At 36.0% G+C, this 17,851-nt stretch overlaps 4 protein-coding genes across 4 annotated transcripts; 2 read left to right on the forward strand and 2 right to left on the reverse strand.

Moving 5' to 3' along the window:
- Window positions 1-797: 797 nt before the first annotated feature.
- LOC122419397 (glycerol-3-phosphate dehydrogenase [NAD(+)], cytoplasmic-like) lies at window positions 798-8,402 on the forward strand. The gene is made up of 7 exons (XM_043433923.1): window positions 798-1,034; window positions 2,762-2,939; window positions 4,498-4,780; window positions 5,316-5,428; window positions 5,733-5,963; window positions 6,302-6,501; window positions 7,714-8,402. The coding sequence occupies exons 1-7, from the start codon at window positions 991-993 to the stop codon at window positions 7,772-7,774; spliced, it is 1,110 nt and encodes a 369-aa protein (XP_043289858.1). The 5' UTR covers window positions 798-990; the 3' UTR covers window positions 7,775-8,402.
- A 392-nt stretch (window positions 8,403-8,794) lies between these two features.
- LOC122419398 (glycerol-3-phosphate dehydrogenase [NAD(+)], cytoplasmic-like) lies at window positions 8,795-16,461 on the forward strand. Its single transcript, XM_043433924.1, has 8 exons — window positions 8,795-9,070; window positions 9,722-9,902; window positions 14,001-14,141; window positions 14,432-14,576; window positions 14,789-14,901; window positions 15,415-15,645; window positions 15,764-15,963; window positions 16,288-16,461. Exons 1-8 carry the CDS (start codon window positions 9,024-9,026, stop codon window positions 16,298-16,300), a joined length of 1,071 nt encoding a protein of 356 aa, XP_043289859.1. The 5' UTR covers window positions 8,795-9,023; the 3' UTR covers window positions 16,301-16,461.
- On the reverse strand, window positions 9,933-12,767 carry LOC122419400 (peroxiredoxin-6-like). Its single transcript, XM_043433927.1, has 5 exons — window positions 12,544-12,767; window positions 11,226-11,382; window positions 10,796-11,013; window positions 10,325-10,400; window positions 9,933-10,174 (listed from the first exon to the last, which is right to left on the reverse strand). Exons 1-5 carry the CDS (start codon window positions 12,624-12,626, stop codon window positions 10,046-10,048), a joined length of 663 nt encoding a protein of 220 aa, XP_043289862.1. The 5' UTR covers window positions 12,627-12,767; the 3' UTR covers window positions 9,933-10,045.
- Window positions 16,388-17,753, reverse strand: LOC122419402 (complex III assembly factor LYRM7). The gene is made up of 5 exons (XM_043433930.1): window positions 17,607-17,753; window positions 17,317-17,389; window positions 17,151-17,221; window positions 16,714-16,795; window positions 16,388-16,644 (listed from the first exon to the last, which is right to left on the reverse strand). The coding sequence occupies exons 1-5, from the start codon at window positions 17,628-17,630 to the stop codon at window positions 16,520-16,522; spliced, it is 375 nt and encodes a 124-aa protein (XP_043289865.1). The 5' UTR covers window positions 17,631-17,753; the 3' UTR covers window positions 16,388-16,519.
- Between the last annotated feature and the right edge of the window lie 98 nt (window positions 17,754-17,851).

Consider the following 17,851-nt stretch of genomic DNA (forward strand, 5'->3'; position numbering starts at 1 on the left):
TCACGAGCTGCTGGCGTAGAGAGCCTTTGCAATAGTTTGTAATGGAGAAATATCTGCTCGTGGGAAGATGTATTTTGAACTTTTCGATCTAAATAATTTGTAAAGTAATCTTCTCTCAACACGTCGCCAAAGTGTTTAATCTTTTGGTGGATGATGAATCCAATTAAAAAGAAAAAATCACTGACCATTATTTTCGGTGTCAGTAAATTTGGAAACACTTTTGTTTCATGCAAATATTATAAACCATCTAATTAGCAGCCTCTAACCAATAATCGGCCTTGCATAAATGAGAAAAGTTTAAAAATATATATTTTCTACTCTTCTCACACGCTTGCAAAGATTGAGTTGCGGAGCCCACTAATGGTTGGGGGCCACTTAATAGGTTGACCAATCAACGTCTTGGACGAACAGAAAACAATCGAGTTCAGAATCGAGTATTATGCGGCGGAAACATTTTAACCACGATTTTAACTAACTCTAAAAAAGCCTCTGGGAGTTACGAGGTTATGGTCATTTGTGTTGGTCTAATGTAGAAAACTTGGAGCTCAGTCGTTTCTAGTTATTACGGTGTCGCATTTTTTGAGTTAAATTTAATGGAATAAGTGTCGTTTCTGGGGTTATTAGACTGACAAATATTACGAAAAATGCAACTGGAGAGCGCGAGCGTCGTGCGCAATCGTTTACGGATCCACATATATAAATATATATATATAAATATATGGCACATATGGCGCCATGTCCATGCACATGCGGGGAGAAGCTTTCCCCCTTCGGGGACGCCTTATCACTCACAGTGTCGCAGTTCGCAGTCTCCTCCTGTCTGTCGGTCAGGATAAAAGCAGACTGTCCACCATTTTTAACTCCCACTTCCAGCTGGGTCGGTTATTCTTTGAGTTGTTTTACAGCTTTAGTCGATCGCAGTCAGCGAAACTATCGTCATCGTGTATACGTTCTTCGTTTCAAAATATTCATAAATTCTAAAAAACAACAATGGCTGGAAAACAACGAGTGTGTATCGTTGGATCTGGAAACTGGTAAGACCTCAAATAAAAATATTCATCAACATTAAACTCTCAACAAAGTCCTCATCATTATTATAAATAAGAAGCTAACGCTTTCACTCTTATTGTCAAGATAAACAAACAAGATTGTGAGAAATTTTCCATAGACATGAGCAGCCGGATCGTGGTATATTTTGCTTCATCTCGACAGCAATACATACGACGTTCGATCAAAGTATAAAAATTGTACAAGGTCACATGTGGTTATGAAATATTTTCGGTTCTTTATCGATGATTCGCTTGTATTTTTAACAGTAATGGATGAAAAAGCTTTCGGTTTCAAAAAATATTAGCTAAAATGTAAAATGAATGTGATATCAGCTTTAAGCTTTCGTAAGCTTGGTAGACACGTAAAGTCTTCACCATTATTTTTCATTTCTGAAACATTCCTTGTAACGATTTCCTATCTCCTCTGACGCAATGTTGTTATCTCATTCACGTGGTTTCGCAACGTTTCTATCTTTCTCTCTCGCTCTCCAAAAACCCTTGACTTCTCGCTGGCGCGGACAATTTTTTGAAACTGACCTTTAAACCGTTCATTTTCGTCACGAATATCTCAGATACGTTTCAACACCTCGTCCAAACCATTCCTAATTTTTTTCCTCTTCGTGCTTTTTAAGAACCCACTTCTCTCTGCGTTAACTATTTATAATCCAACATGTGAAAAAATTTTGCGATATTTCACAGACGGCTCACGTCCCATTCGAGAATTCACTGTATTGCTTTTTCATTACGTATATAGACAAAAAAAACACCAATTTTAAGGCACGAAAACATTCGATAAATCAATAAATAACTTTTAAGGTTTACTAAACATCGAAAAATCAAGATTTCTGTGTAAACCGCACACCAGTTTTTTACAAAACATATGGAAATACGAATCGAATGATCACGAGCTATCATTATATGAATCTACGAAAAAAAGTCATCAACATACGAAGAGTGATTTCCAATTTACACTATTTTTTGTAATATGTCAGTATGACGTATATTTTTGTATGCGAGGACGTCTAAAAATCTTTTCGACATCGAATTCTCGGAAGAGGGCCTTCGACACCCATTTTTCCATCAGTTGCGTAAACACAACAAAAACAAAGTGTGTTGAGGTTTTACGGTCTGTACGACTGAAAATTCGCCGTAATCTTTGTGATTATTATTCACAAAAGTTTTCTAGCTACCGATAGCAGAATTCAGACTAACAACGCGATTGATTTAGCGGATGGATTTCAATGAAATATAAAAATGCCTGTGCCCATTCGTGCATGTGAAAGTCAACAAATAACCTCCTTTGTTCGCGTGTAGGAGAAACGTCCGAGATTTTTTCACCCCTCGCGTAAATAATGAATCTTCACCGTCAGTTGTCTTGAGGTTTCATGAGAAATATCGATTCGTATGAAACTTTTAATTTATTCATTTAAACAATGGAACTTCTAGTAAATTTTATACAATTTTATGAAACTTTGTCGGATGAAAATTTCTGGCGCTACATACCCGAATAATATTTTATACGAACATTTGTTTCTTTTTGCTGAAGTATTTGTTTTGTTTGGGAACGTTATCAGTTAATAAAGCTTTTTCATTTGATCGAATCTCATCTTCCTGTCATTTTTGCGATACGTAAAAAGATTAACGAAAAACATTTTAATTCCGTCTTAAAATATTATCAGCATTGTATTTATTTCTGCTTGGTGAATTTTCAGGGGCTCTGCGATCGCTAAAATAGTAGGAGCCAATGCTAAACGGTTGGAAAACTTTGAGGAGCGTGTGACGATGTACGTTTTTGAGGAGATGATTGAAGGAAGAAAACTGACGGAGATTATAAATGAAACACACGAGAACGTTAAATACCTGCCAGGACACACATTGCCTGACAATGTGGTAAGTTACGCTCCTCACGAGACAGCGAAACAAATCGAAAAATATGGAAAAACGAGACGAAAAAACGCTTATCCTAAAAATAGAATAAGCCGGACTCGGGACTTTGTAACTTTCGTTCGATCGAGCTTCGAACTCGACATTTCGAAATTGGACGGCGACGAGAATCTCGATTTTCTTGTCATTTCGAGTTCCCTCTTCACGCGTCCAGAAAATCGATCCCGTTAATCTCGTTCAGTCAGCTCTGTCTTATCGAAAAAATGTTCAACAGAACTCCAATTCTGTCGCTTTCCAGGATTACAGAATTATTTATTGCAGGGATTATGCGAATAGACAATGCGATTTTTTCATTTACTTTCGAGATATACTGAAAACAAGTTTCTTCAGATAAAAAAGCACCGACGGATTATCCAATAACGTGTTCGAATCTCATTGTGATTTACGGTTTTTATATACAGTAAAATTCACGTATTTTGCCAATAAATATATTTACTCAACGTTGGACTCATTGAACCTTTTCCGGGCGTACTCACAATCCAATGAAATCACAATGAAAGTTTCTCGAATTCGTAACCTTAATCGCTTCTCTTTGTTTTTTTTTTCGACGAATGAGTGTTTGGAAAAACCATAAAATTTTTCGTTATCAGAGTTTTCGTAATAAATTGAATATATTTTTCCAATTGTGAAAACATCAAGTGTTTTGTTGGTTCATAAATTCACAAAGGAATCAATATTTTTGCTGACTTCAGATCTTTCGAGCTCGAGGACCGGACGGCGATATTGATTTAATGCTGCCAAGCGTTTTATACCATTTGCTAAGAACTGCAGGTTGCAGATGTTTGTATTACTCATGCGTTTTCCGTGCGCAGCTAAACTGCAATTCGAGAGATACAAATGGAAAAAAATTCTCATCGGTCGATGTCCATTGATCCGGAAATGATCGAATGAACCGATTTTTCTTTCATTATTACAATCAATCGGTGCTTTTAACGTTGATCAGTTCCTCGTGTACGTCACTGCTTGCAACGTCGAACGTGGGCTCTGATCGGAGCGACATGTAACTTGTTTTATCCGCCACAAGGCCTTGACAATAATGACGGCGGAAAAACGTTTGTGTCAAGTCGATTAAACGCTCTGAGCACAGAAAAACGTACGCCTCGTGAAATGAGCTTAATCCAAAGATCAATCTGTTCAGAGTATAAAAGAAAAAAAATGCAAATCATTTCGAAGAACTGTGCAATGAAAATTGGACTGATTTTCAAACTTTCAGACGTTTAGTTTTATGAAAATTTGTATTCACAAATTGATCACTTATCAGTGCAGATGCAGTACTCGTTTGCTCCGGAATTTTGTTCGAATATAAGAAAGAAAAAAAATATTTTGTCCAATTCCAACTAAGATTCCTCGTCGTAGAACTGGACAAATATTTTGGAAATTATTACACACGATTCTTAGTGATTTTTTCATCAGAATAGCACTCGATTGAATGTCTCGTGTTATACGATTGTCAGACAACCTACTCTTCAATGATTAATGTCAATTTTTTGTCATTTCATTCCAGGTGGCTGTGCCCGACGTAGCCGAGGCAGCGAGAGACGCCGATATATTGATATTCGTTGTTCCTCATCAGTTTATACGTCGGATATGCAAAACTCTATTGGGTAACATAAAACCTACAGCGGTTGGTTTATCGCTTATCAAAGGATTCGACAAGAAAGAAGGCGGTGGCATAGAGCTCATATCCCACATTATTTCGGAGCAACTGAGTATTCCAGTCTGTGTTTTGATGGGTGCTAATCTCGCGTCGGAGGTTGCCGATGAAATGTTTTGCGAAACGACTATAGGTACAGAAATCAACATTCGGAAAGGAATTCTCATAGAAAGTGAAAAAATACAAAATTTTCTGACATTAAGGAGGGTGGCTACGTTCGTCAAATTGATAAGAAATTGATCAAATTTGGTGATAATGTTCTTCAACATCAAGTGCGAAGACACAATTTTTTTCAAAATTTTCTTCTGCTTAGTTATCGAGTAATTACGCATTAATGCAGATTTCTTAAGCCCGGAATGTATACCTATATATATGGAAACGCTATGCTTATACACGTGAACTTTAGTGATCAATTATTCGATAACTGTACAGAAGAAAAATCTTAAAAAATTTGTATTGTCAAATTTAACTCTAAAGAATATGTTCACCAAATTTTATTAAATTCTTATCATTTTGAAAATTTTAATGTATTTTACATGGTTTGGCATGGCAACATTGTATCGTCCCTAGCCACCCTCCTTAAGAGAAGTCTAGGTCAAAACTTACATGTCTTGATTATGCGACTTCACATGAGTTATTAAAAATCCTATATTTCAATTTCTTTTAAGGCTGTAAGGACAAAGTAATGGCTCCAATTCTCAGGGATATCATTCAGACTTCTTTCTTTCGGGTGGTAGTCGTTGACGACGTTGACTCGGTCGAATGTTGCGGTGCTCTCAAGGTTAGTTTTTCCATCGATAACTAATATTTCATTGGAAAAAAAAAACGTTTTTTACAATGTTTTGTTGATCTCGAATGGATTATAAAGCTTGATACGAATTATAAATGAGATTAAAAGCGAATTAGATTGAAAGCGATGTATGACCCATGAAGATGTTTAATCCAGTTCGATATGAAGTATATCATCCCATCAAATCGATCATTCCTCCAATTTTAAGACTCCGAGATCAATGGCTACAGTATCCTTATCTTTACACCACTATAACCCTCGTATTTTCATTATTTAATTAATATTTATATTTCAGAATATCGTAGCCTGCGGTGCGGGCTTCGTTGATGGGCTTGGACTCGGTGATAACACAAAAGCTGCGGTCATAAGGCTCGGACTTATGGAAATGATTAAATTCGTCGATGTGTTTTTCCCTGGTGGTAAGCTCGCGACTTTCTTCGAAAGTTGCGGCGTTGCTGATCTCATTACAACATGTTACGGTGGCCGAAATCGTAAAGTGTCTGAAGCTTTCGTGAGAACTGGCAAGGTAAAAAGAGATTAACAAGAACGATGATTTTAGAGAAGGGCACAACATAGAGAAACTTACTCGGAAACTTGAGTAAAAATCAGAGAATTTCCTGTATTATGGGGTATTCCATTTTTTTTATTACTACAGTCAATTGTCGCGAAAAACCGAAACCTCGCTACGTTTGCTTTTGATGAATTGTTTATGACCTTCAAAGCCCAGTGTTTTCGAAAAAACTACAAACGTATCGTTTTTGAAGCCGACGAAAGATTGTATTGTTTCAAAATTTAATTACAAATCAAAACAAAGTTCTATAAAAAGATATTTTTCTAAACAAACTTTCCGTGTTCCAATTACAGTCGATAATTGAGCTGGAGAAGGAAATGCTCAACGGGCAAAAGCTCCAGGGTCCGTTCACCGCCGAGGAGGTAAATTACATGTTGAAATTGAAAAATATGGAGGATAAATTTCCACTTTTCACGGCTATCCATCGAATCTGCATCGGTGAGCTCAAGCCGGAAGATATGATCGACTGTATTCGCCGCCATCCTGAACACATGTAAGCAACAACAAATCTACACGCAACAAAATAAGAGAGTATAGAATACAAATTTTTAAAACCGTGTAAGATATGGAAGAGACTTTTTCGCATTTGGAAAATAATATGCCAAAGGCCGAAATATAAAAGTAAAAAAAAATCATTTGAGACACGAACGAGGACGAAAAAGAACGACACTAAAACTGAAATTACGAAGCAAAACATGAACAGGGCTCGTGCAAATATGTGACGCGAGAGGCATTGGATACTAGACCTTAAAACGATGCAGACCGATACTATGAAATACTTGATAACTTCAGAGCTGGACGAGTTGCTAAATTGAAGAAAAAAGAACACATTTTGTGTTTTAGTGAGTTAAAACATATGAAGCATATGAAGAGTCTATTCACTGATTAACGAAAAAAAATCGGAGAAGCACATTAGAAGCATGTTAATTGCTACGTTTTCAAAAAACGATAAGCATCGATATTTTTTCGATTAATCTCTATGAATAACTAATTGACTAACTGGTCGCATATCCATTCGGTGGACACGTCCATCGGTACAGATCCGTTATCTCCACTCTTACTTAGTTTTCGGCATTACCTAAATACCTGATTTATATTTCGTGGCACTAATTAATTTTAAAAAATCGATTGACCAAAACAAATCAATGCTTATCGAAAGAGAATAAATTGCCATTTATCTAGTCGCCGAAATAAACGTGATTACTCTTTAATTTTGAATCTTAAATATGCATTAGTAAACTGTTGGTGTTGTTAATTATAAAATAGAATTTTATCAGTAAATGCAATGAAACGACATATTCCCACGAGTGCAAATACAGCGTGCTTTTATTTTTTAATAGCCGCACGCTGTTCTTTTATTTAACCTAAAAAAAATATGTTATTTTCGGGCGAAAATTTTATAGTATATAATAATGTTACGAAAAAAATCTAAATGAATAGAAAAAAAAGGAAATCGATGCGGAGAAGTGCAAAAATTGTTACCAAATGTTATCCAATGAAAAAACATATAAAAATGTAGACAGGAAGGAAGTAAATACACTGAAATGAATATAACTTTTGGACGGTAATCTTTTGCAACAAATTGTCTTATCGTCAGTTCCCAATGTTCCAAAACCTCGCATCTGTTCATATCATGAAACATATCGTTTTCATTCATACCAATGTCGCCTAATTTTTTTTTTTTTCATCACATCCTCGTCTTTAGGTACGACGACAATACCAGCGCGTTCGCACAAGTTTTATCATCTCCGATGTGCCATCTCTGAACATTGTCTGAAGTGGAGAAATGGGATACAGAGCTAGGGAGGAAGGAACGAAGAGACTCGAAAAAACTTTATTTTGTCATAACGATCACTCATTTCGGTATGCCGTGCAATATATCATCAGGACATTTTGATATCATATTAATATATCTTCGCGCTTTTATAAATATGTAAATAGAATACGTCAACGTAATATTACAAGGACGATCGGAATTTTGTATGATAATACAATTTGTATAAGATAAATTTTGCTTTCACATGTTGCGTCCTCATTCAGGAAACTTTCTTCGCGTGTTTTCGAAGAAAATATGGATGTTGTGAAAAGAAATTGGAAAGTTGTTTACACGAATAAGGATCCAATATCGTTTTTCAAATCCTAAAAATTTCGTAAAATTGTAAAAATGTATAGTGAAATTGATTTTCTTTCTGAATATTCCAATGAGTAAAAGCTTAAAATCTTGTCAATTTTCAAGGTTCTATAGCATAAACTTTTAATGTTCCCTCATCCTAAAGATTATAGAAAATTAAGTACCACTTGGTGAACAGATAAAATGTGATCAAAATTACGATTAAATTGAGTGAAATTTGGTGGAGGAAATGTAAATGTGAAATAAAAATTGTCACAAATGTTTATACTTGAGAGAATTCAAAGTGACACGCGGTAAAATCGGAAAAAAATATTTTCATCAATCACTCTCTTTCGATTCAGCACCATTTTCTTATCATTCATAACTCACTGCATGAATCAACAAAGTTCTCCCACATTCATCATTTTTGTGTACCGATAATGAATATTTGTATATGCCTATAGATCTTGCTTCAATGGACGGTGGACTCGAGTTAGCGAAGTTCACTGTGCATAATTATTCGTAATAGTCGATATTATCATAGCTATGTTAAAATTAACCCGGCCAAGAAATCGCTGGGTTTGTACTCTTGTCAGTGGGTATAGTTGTCGCGGAGTCTGGCCATAATCCAAGACTTGCGCGAGAGGAAAGATAGCGAGGCTTGGAAAATGCGCTCACGACGTCGACGCCGACGCCGACGATCACCATCTCTTCTAAGGTCAATGTTGCAGCTGAAGTGTGTCAGTCAGTCGGTCGGTCAAGCCAGTCGATCGAAATTCGTCACTCAGGATCATTCGAAATAATTACAATCGGCTCTTTGGAATCGAAGAATCAGAGTTTGAGGAAAATTATTAGAACTACGCTCGAGTGTTAGTGTCAGAAGGGAAGAAGATTTATCATTCGTAATGGCACAAGTTAAACAGAGAGTCTGCATCGTTGGAAGTGGAAATTGGTAAATATTAGCAACATTAATTTAATAAAATAATGTAAAAACTACGTCGAACCATCAAATAAGTACAATGGTTCAAATTATCCATGACATGGCAAAAATGAATTCAAAGCCATGAAGATTTGCTTCAAATATATCAAGCTACCTGGGAAGCTTGGCACGGAAAGTAAAATGGCATCTGGGCCAAGGTGACATCTGAATTCAAAAAATTTTATATTACTTGCATCCGCAGACCACCTGAATTCAAATTTTTATCTAACTTTGTTTATCAATCTATTAAATTTGTTTTAAAGTCGTCGATAATGATTAAGCACTTTTTGATTTTCAAAAAAAAAATATTCCAGTAAGCTTCAACGTTCTAAGAGGATTAATCATAAATCTGTGTACTCGAACGGGCGAGAAGCATAAATTATCCTTTGGGAAAATGAGCGTAAAGACACGAATAGTGGTTTACCTTGAGAAAAATCGAATCCCATATGCACGCTCTCAAAAAAAAAGCATATACAAAATATGATTTCTTCATAGTCGGGTTCACGTGTCGAAAAGTTGCTGCATGCCTTAAACTCGGGTCTCAATACTTGAGGAATATGTGCAAATATCCAGGGACAACAAAAGATCTGCGCTTGTCAATTATTAAACGAATATTTTTTTCAGGGGTTCAGCCATTGCCAAGCTTATCGGAGCGAATGCGGTTAAATTTAATGATAAATTCGAGGAGCGAGTCACAATGTACGTTTACGAAGAGATGATCGATGGAAAAAAACTGACTGAAATAATAAACGAACAACACGAGAACGTTAAATATCTGCCGGGCCACAAATTACCTGTGAACATTGTGAGTAGTGGAATAAAAAGAGAAGGAAACTTCGTTTTACATAGAAGCTAGTATATTTATCCAAATAATAGAGTACACAGTGTTCAAGTATTATAAAAGACACGTACGAGAGTGAAAAGTGCTGAATTTAAAATGAATATTGATTAGTAATCAGTAGTCGTGCGGATGTAAACTTTTCCGGAAGGCATCAAGACTTCGTCGACTCCACCGGGGAACAGTTTACCGGCCTCTTCGTTTGACACAGTCGGCAGAATCATAACTTTCTCACCGGGCTTGAAAAAAGAAAAAAAAAAAAACAATTTCACAACGAAGACACGAATTTGTTCCATCACGTCGGAGACTCGTGATCTCTCGCAAGTTTAAAATCATTTTATAACTATAAATCCTTATAAATGTAAACGAGAACTCTTGTCAATACTCACAACCCAATTGGCGGGTGTAGCTATTTGGGGTACGCGATCGACGAGCTGGAGGGAATCGATAACTCGGAGAATCTCACTGTAATCAGTAAAATGAATCAACTCAGAATAGCAACTCCAATTTTGGATATAAATGAAACCAATTCAACGTCATTGATCAAATTCGTCACTTTGTGATGTTGCAACGAAATTTGTTTTTTCGGGAGCTTATAAATCACTTTAAATTACCACATTTTTTTCATAGAAGTTTTTCCATAGAAACTTGGAAAAACTCATTGACGATTCTGAGAGAAAAATTGCAATTTCGGAGACTGTTGATCAAAATGAAACGAGAGCAAGGATTTAGTGATAAAAACTGTCATGTTTCAATTCTCGGTTTTTTTTTCAATATCACAAATTTCGAAGCTGCCAATTAAATTGACAAAAAAGTTCTTGGCTCGGACTGCATTGACGAAGACTTCGACAACGACTTACTCGACATTTCTTCCTGTAGAAGCTGGATACTGCATACTCAGACGAAGACGGTGATCAGGACTGACGATGTACAGTGAACGAACAGTCAAAGCATGCTCAGGATTGTTCTTGTTAGCTTCGTCGATCATGTCGAGTTGAACAGCCAAACTACGATTCTCATCGGCTATAATCGGGTACGGAAAAGCCCCGGGAATATCTTGGCAATAGTTTTTGATGTCCTGAAACGATTAGTAATCGTGGTAACGTCGCAATTACGAGTTTCGAGCATTCCCGGGGAAGGCAAACGCGGGATCTTTGAAATCAAAATGAAATTGAGAATTTTCAAGAAGTCATCGAGCTCTGAGTACTTTTCTAAGCTTGGAATCATTTTTTTTTCAAAGAATTATCATTCGTGTCGAAATGACGAGTAGAAGTTCATGAGAATACTAACATTAACCCAGTGAACGTGATCTTTGAGTTTGTCAACTGAGTGAGCAAGGAGCTTGGTATTTCTCTTTACGAAATGCGGATGATGAACGGCGATGCGACCAAGTTCGGTAGTACACACAGGTGTAAAATCAGCAGGATGAGAAAAAATGACGACCCATCTGTAAAGAAAGTAAAAAATAATAATATTTCAGTGATTACGTTGAAAGAGAATCGTAGAAAAGGGAGCGAGCTGCTTTTGGCATTTTACAGTTAGATAAAAGTGTTATCATTGAATTTGAGCTTTAGATATTATTGCGTAATTTGATTCTTGTATGAGAGTACTCAGGGACACCGAGACTGAGACACTCGTCAATCCTGTTCTTGTAATCATGCCGAGGTCAAAACCGAGGTGCTATTTTTGATACTGCCAGTACAACGAGAAGAGCTTTTACGTGCTAAGCACATATTGGTACGAGCATACCGTAATCGTCATTCTAGTACGTCCTGTTGGAATTCGCTCACGATTACCAATACCGACATGTGTCGTGCATTCAGATCTTGATAAAAGCTTCCTACCTTCATGAATTAAAACTCGCGTGACATTATGATTTGTGCACATAATTTTTTCAGATTTTTACGATCGTTTCACTTTTTAGTTTGGTAGAAAAAACTCGACCAACACTTTCGAACGTTTTGATTTTTTTACCACCTTGTTTCCCAAGAAATAGAATTTTCTTTGAAAAAGCTTATTTCTATGTTTAATGATTTATTGGAAAGGTGAAATTGAAAAAAAGAGCGACTTCACTATGAACTAATTTATTTGAACTTTTTGCAGTTGGTTAATTTCTTTTTATGGGTCCGATTATAATAAAATATCTGTAATTTATAGTTATTCTAAACTTTGAATTCAAAATATTTGAATGTCACTAATTTATCAAAAAAAAAAAAACAAAAAACTCGAACAAATGATGAAATTGGGCTCGTTCAAAACAAAAAATCTCATTTTCATTAAAAAAAAATTGAATGGCATAGTGCAAATAAATTGTTTTGTCACGGTCGAAAATGCATCAAAGAAATTCGTTTGATCCGAAAGTGGAGCTTTCCAAATAAGAATGGGCTGTGGCTCCGTGTTACTTTTCCTCAGCATGCACTGTCAATTGGTCAAATTCTCTCAGCAGTATTCGAGCTTTGGTTTTTCCACTTTGAGATCATTTTTATTACGAATAATTCAATGTAATGTAAATTTTTCGAGCAAAACCAAACAAAAATTACATCCGAGGGGGCCCGACTGCGTAGATTCTCACGTCCATTACTTTTCATTAAGCTAATTTAGAACTTACGAATCTCCTTGCCATTCCCAAAAATCAATGGAACCCTGAGTCGTCTCGGCTTTGAAATTCGGCACGATCGAGTTCAGCCTCATTTTGCTTGAAATACGATTTTTTTTTGAAATTGAGAGTGTCGTGACCGATAAAACCGATTTTAGCAAAGTATATAAAAGATTTGATGTCTACTGCTTTTCACTTGAAAGTCCGTGCGAGACTGATGAGGATTAATGGGCGTCAGACTGGTTTTAAGGCCGAGAGTCGTTTCCATACCCAACCCACACATTGTAGTTTCACTTTTGTATTTATGTCGATATTTTTTTGTATGTCTAATACAGTGAAGAGATTACCAGTGTCACGTTCGTTTGGAGCACCCGGGCGATACCAATAAGGAAAATTCACTCTTATTTGTCGCTCTTATCGATCAAATTTGTTTCATCGATGTTCCCTTGCTAAATAATTCCTTTGGACTTTAAAAAAAAATACTCGAGAGCCGGAAACTCATACTCAACTAGCACACTTATCATGGATCTTCCACTTTTCCTACTTTTTTTATTCATGCCCATTTTTTTATCACTGAAGTATTTTTCGCAAATGTGCTTACACCTTATCTTTTGATAATGTAATCGTTCGATACAACCGAACAAAAAAATTTCACTTGCCTCTCGAAAATTTTGATCTCTCACTAGCCGAGAGAAACAGAGGTCGAAATGCGTCAGAAGAAATTGAATAAAAAATGAAAAAAATATATTCATTTATGGAGAATGAGGAATTTTTGGGACATAAAAAAATAGTTGAACACTGGAAATACTTGATGTTGAATGTAACGAGAATATTCGAGCCTCTGAATGATTTTATTTCTTTTACATTCGTGATATTATTGAAAATACTCTAGAAGCCAGAATTTTTGAAACTGGGTGAATACAATTATTATGATAATATTAGAAATTTCTGTGAATTTAGTGTTCGTTTTTGTTGTGAATTGACATAGAGCAGCTTCATCCAATTATGTCGTCTTTGAGATTTTTTTAATTGATGAAATTTTGAATAGTTTGAAAGTTAGTGGTTATCGCAAATGGTTTCGTTGAAAAAAAAAAATCATTATGGAGACTGGAATCGTAGCTAAATCAAATTTTTCATTGTGATGAATTTTGGGCGTGAACGAAACCAACGATTTGTTTATTCTCGATTATTGTTGTAGATCGCGTGTATTTTCCATACGCCTGAACTTGGAACTCCTTTTTAGATATTCAAATCATGAAAATGTAAATTTAAAAAAAAACTTTGCACGTCGCTCAATCGGATACTAATAATTCACGTTCGAAATGTGTGATTCGTCCTTGCAGTTTCATTGTTCCAAAGGCGTAAAGCTGCAACGGAATCAATAAATTCCAAAATGTTACGTGCACAACATATTTTTTCAACACATCCACACAAACCAATTAACTTTGTTTTATACTTTTATTTTTCAGGTCGCTGTACCCGACGTTGTGGAAGCTGCCAAAGATGCAGATATTCTTGTATTCGTAATACCTCATCAATTCATCCCAGGATTGTGCTCGATGCTTCTGGGCAAAATTAAACCAACTGCAGTTGGTCTCTCGTTAATCAAGGTAAATTATTCGTAGAATCAAAGAATGCAAAATGGAAATCAAATATTCGATACTCGGTGCTCATGAGCGAACAATATTTTTTTATGAAAGCCCAAAGGAGTGGTTTCTCATTAACATGATATTTTCACAATACTTTCCATTCGTTTGATAATGCAGATTTATTTTTACGAGTGTTTACTTCCGTTGATACTTTATTCCATAGTTTCTTTATTTTTACTTCGAGTACAAGAGATTTTATCAGCAGATATCAGCGACGTGAATTTTTTTCGTAATATCTCTTATGTATTCAGGGTTTCGGCGACAAAGGAGATGGCACAAACATCGAGCTCATATCCAAAATAGTGGAAAAACATTTGAAAGTTCCATGCTATGTATTGATGGGCGCTAATCTCGCGAATGAAGTTGCAGAGGAAAAGTTTTGCGAAACTACGATCGGTGAGTATTTATATTTCGATCATGAATTCTATTTTTTATTTTTTATTATATTTTTTGAATTTTGAGTTCTTCGCGATTTCTTAACCTTGTACAATAGCGAGCAATATTTACATCATCCGTGCCTTCTCGTTTGTGAATGAGTTACGAGCAATAAATGATTATTGTTCATTCGTTAAATAAAAATATTGTTATCTCCCTCTTTTTTAAAACAGGATGCAAAGATAAACGACTTGCTCCACTTTTGAAGGATATTATCCAAACATCCAACTTCAGAGTTGTCGTCGTCGAGGATTCCGAAGCGGTCGAGGTCTGCGGAGCTCTCAAGGTGAATTCCGCGCCCATAATTCTTCCACGTTTTATCACGTTCAGACGACCAGAACAATCGACAATGCCCATTCACATACTCCGTTGCTTGATAACAATAATCGTGATTTTTTCTATTCATTTCTATACATACACGAGCCGATTGATTATTTTATGGAGGAATTAAAAATGATGAAATTCCTGGGTCGATGGTGTCAAAAGCTGCCAAGCTGAGCCTCTAGGCAATAGAACTTAAAACTTTCTCGTGTCCGTTCATACCACAGAGAGGCCTCATCGTTGATTTATTTCGAAAATGATGATTATTGGATTCTCCTGAAAATATTTCATGTGAAATTTCACATTTTTTTATCAACGTTACAGAAATTCGAAAAATGCGACGATTTTTTTTTGAATAAGTGTAGAAATTGTTTCCAATAAGCAAAATATATTTTTTTCCCCATCAAATCTTTCAGTGTCCAAATCATTGATAATCGTTGATTTCAGTAACTGTAGAGTTTGATTTAAAAAATTCCAGAACATCGTCGCATGTGCTGCTGGATTCGTGGATGGTCTCGGTCTCGGAGACAACACTAAAGCCGCTGTAATTCGGCTTGGTCTCATGGAAATGGTTAAATTTGTAGACACGTTCTTCGGCGGTGCAAAACTTTCGACATTCTTCGAGAGCTGTGGAGTCGCCGATCTCATAACAACCTGCTATGGTGGCCGAAATCGTCGTGTTTGTGAGCAGTTTGTTAAAACTGGAAAGGTACAATTCTACGTAGTGTAAAAAACATGAAATTTTTCAATATTGTTCGAGACTCTAGAAACGATGAGAACTGAAAATAGTTCATTACGGAAGAATCAGAGGAACGCAATATTTACAGACAATCAAAGCCCTTGAGGATGAACTCCTCGGTGGTCAGAAGCTCCAGGGACCAGCGACTGCTGACGAAGTGAGCGGTATGCTCAAGGCGAAAAATTTGACCGAACAATTTCCGATTTTCGCCGCTGTACATCGGATTTGCAACGGCGAACTAAAAGCCACTGATCTCATTGATCAAATCCGTAATCATCCGGAACACGTGTAAGTTTTCACACACTTTGAACGACTTCCCCCATGTTTTTTCGTGCTTTGATCATTTTTACTCGAACCTTCGATGATGCCACTATCATATTTTTCGTCATTTTTCGTCGCAGATTCGCACCGAAAACCTTATATATGTACTGATCCTGAGATTTTTTGTTTCTAAACCCATTTCGTGATAATCCTACATTCGCATGAACGAATTCGAGCTAACATTAGCATCGATTAACCAAATTATGAAACCTGGTGAGTTGCAGCTTTTATTATCACCTACCGAGCCAATTGAGGAAAGAACATTGAATTCATTTTTCATTATCTTTGCAGAAGTAAAGCCTAAGTCGGAGGTGGACGCAGGAGATCGTTACCATTCAACAGAGATAGTTATAGGGGCATACAGAGGTGAACGAATGAAAAAAAATGTAAATAACGTATTCGATCTTGTATATCTGTGATTGGTTCTCCAATAAACAAGAAAGAAATATTCGTATCTGCTCGAAATGTTCGATGCTCAAAATTTATATAAATACTAGAATTACGAATAATACATTCCACTAATTTATGTACGCTCGGCTTTCCCCGTCGTCACACTGTCTGTACATTTCTTTAATTTTTCCTTTGGAACATAGGAACCCGGAGCAACTTCGTTGCTAACTTTTACTGTATCATCAGTGATTCGTAATTCTGAAAAATGTTTAAAATAACGAATGTCATTAAGCTGAATACATTTTTCAAGTGTGAAAAATTCATTACCATATCTTCCTGGGCCTTTTTCAACAGCCTGAATCACAGTTGTTCTTATTTCATGCTCAATAGCCTCTGCAAATTTGATGAGCTGAAAAGACATTCGTGTAATATAGTTTTTTCCACGTGAAATAATGGCGTTCATTTTTTTAAACGAGTTTCGAGTGGTGCATAGTTTAAAATCATCAGATCCGAAGAATCGAATCACACACAAATTGTTTCTCGTAAAAATTGAGTAAATGCATCAGAAGAAAATTGTTCGAAAGATGTTTCATGAAAATCAAATTTTCACGAAATTTAGTATTGTTTTGTAAACTATTAATGTTTTAAGTTAACGTTATAGATTTTCCAAAAACGGCAAAATCCTCGACATTGGCTTTCGAATATTGGGTCATCAGATATTTAACCTCAAAACTAAAATTTATACGAAAACTAAAGTGAATTACCTCGATAACCGCCGCTTCGTCTGTTACATTCATATTTTTTCTAAACTCTTCATTGATTTTCAGTCTCGTCACTAAAAAATAAATGGATGAGTGAATACGATAAGAAACTCACCACAAGTGATGAATAATTTCTTGGATAATATTATATATTTTCAAAAAAACTTACAGTCCAAAGCGAATTCGTCCCCTTTAAAGGTATTGAGTCGAGTTCTATGCAATTTTTTGAATATCTTCAGAGCCTGTAAAAATGAAAAAACTTCATGAGTATACTTAAGAATAATGACATTTTGAATTTGCTAAAATTTTAGTTGAGCATCTTTCCGCGAGAGGATAATGAAATCACGTGAAAGTTGAGCAATACTCGGATTTTGTGTCTATCGAACTATCGGTGAACAGCACACATGTTTTACTATTTGGATATGTAATTTTTTCCATGCATCGTAAGAGCAGCAATACCTCTCTACGAAGATTCCCACTCATCGTAACTCCAATTTTTTTACTTTCGTATAAAATCAACTTGATAATTCCTTCGAATGATCATAAACTTCTCAACATCGAGAAACGCGATACCTCACGGTTTCATGCGTAACATATATATATTGAAGAAACGTCGATGCGGCGGTAGGTAACATAGCAGGTTTTTAATATTTCACGTGCAAAAACGGTCTTGCGCACGAGCATCGTGTATGAGCGCGGGAAAG

Source organism: Venturia canescens, chromosome 1 (genome assembly GCF_019457755.1).
Source record: "Venturia canescens isolate UGA chromosome 1, ASM1945775v1, whole genome shotgun sequence".
Taxonomy (NCBI): Eukaryota; Metazoa; Arthropoda; class Insecta; order Hymenoptera; family Ichneumonidae; genus Venturia; species Venturia canescens.

Coding starts and splice junctions, on each gene's coding strand:
- LOC122419397 (XM_043433923.1), top strand. CDS start 991: ATGGCTGGAAAACAACGAGTGTGTATCGTTGGATCTGGAAACTG. Junction 2,940..4,497: donor ACACATTGCCTGACAATGTG/GTAAGTTACGCT, acceptor ATTTCATTCCAG/GTGGCTGTGCCCGACGTAGC. Junction 6,502..7,713: donor CGCCGCCATCCTGAACACAT/GTAAGCAACAAC, acceptor CCTCGTCTTTAG/GTACGACGACAATACCAGCG.
- LOC122419398 (XM_043433924.1), top strand. CDS start 9,024: ATGGCACAAGTTAAACAGAGAGTCTGCATCGTTGGAAGTGGAAATTG. Junction 9,903..14,000: donor ACAAATTACCTGTGAACATT/GTGAGTAGTGGA, acceptor TTTATTTTTCAG/GTCGCTGTACCCGACGTTGT. Junction 14,577..14,788: donor GTTTTGCGAAACTACGATCG/GTGAGTATTTAT, acceptor TTTTTAAAACAG/GATGCAAAGATAAACGACTT.
- LOC122419400 (XM_043433927.1), bottom strand. CDS start 12,626: ATGAGGCTGAACTCGATCGTGCCGAATTTCAAAGCCGAGACGACTCAG. Junction 11,383..12,543: donor TGGGAATGGCAAGGAGATTC/GTAAGTTCTAAA, acceptor CTTTCTTTACAG/ATGGGTCGTCATTTTTTCTC. Junction 10,401..10,795: donor TCTACAGGAAGAAATGTCGA/GTAAGTCGTTGT, acceptor TACTGATTACAG/TGAGATTCTCCGAGTTATCG.
- LOC122419402 (XM_043433930.1), bottom strand. CDS start 17,630: ATGAGTGGGAATCTTCGTAGAGAG. Junction 16,796..17,150: donor ACGAAGCGGCGGTTATCGAG/GTAATTCACTTT, acceptor ATGTCTTTTCAG/CTCATCAAATTTGCAGAGGC. Junction 16,645..16,713: donor AAAAGGCCCAGGAAGATATG/GTAATGAATTTT, acceptor AACATTTTTCAG/AATTACGAATCACTGATGAT.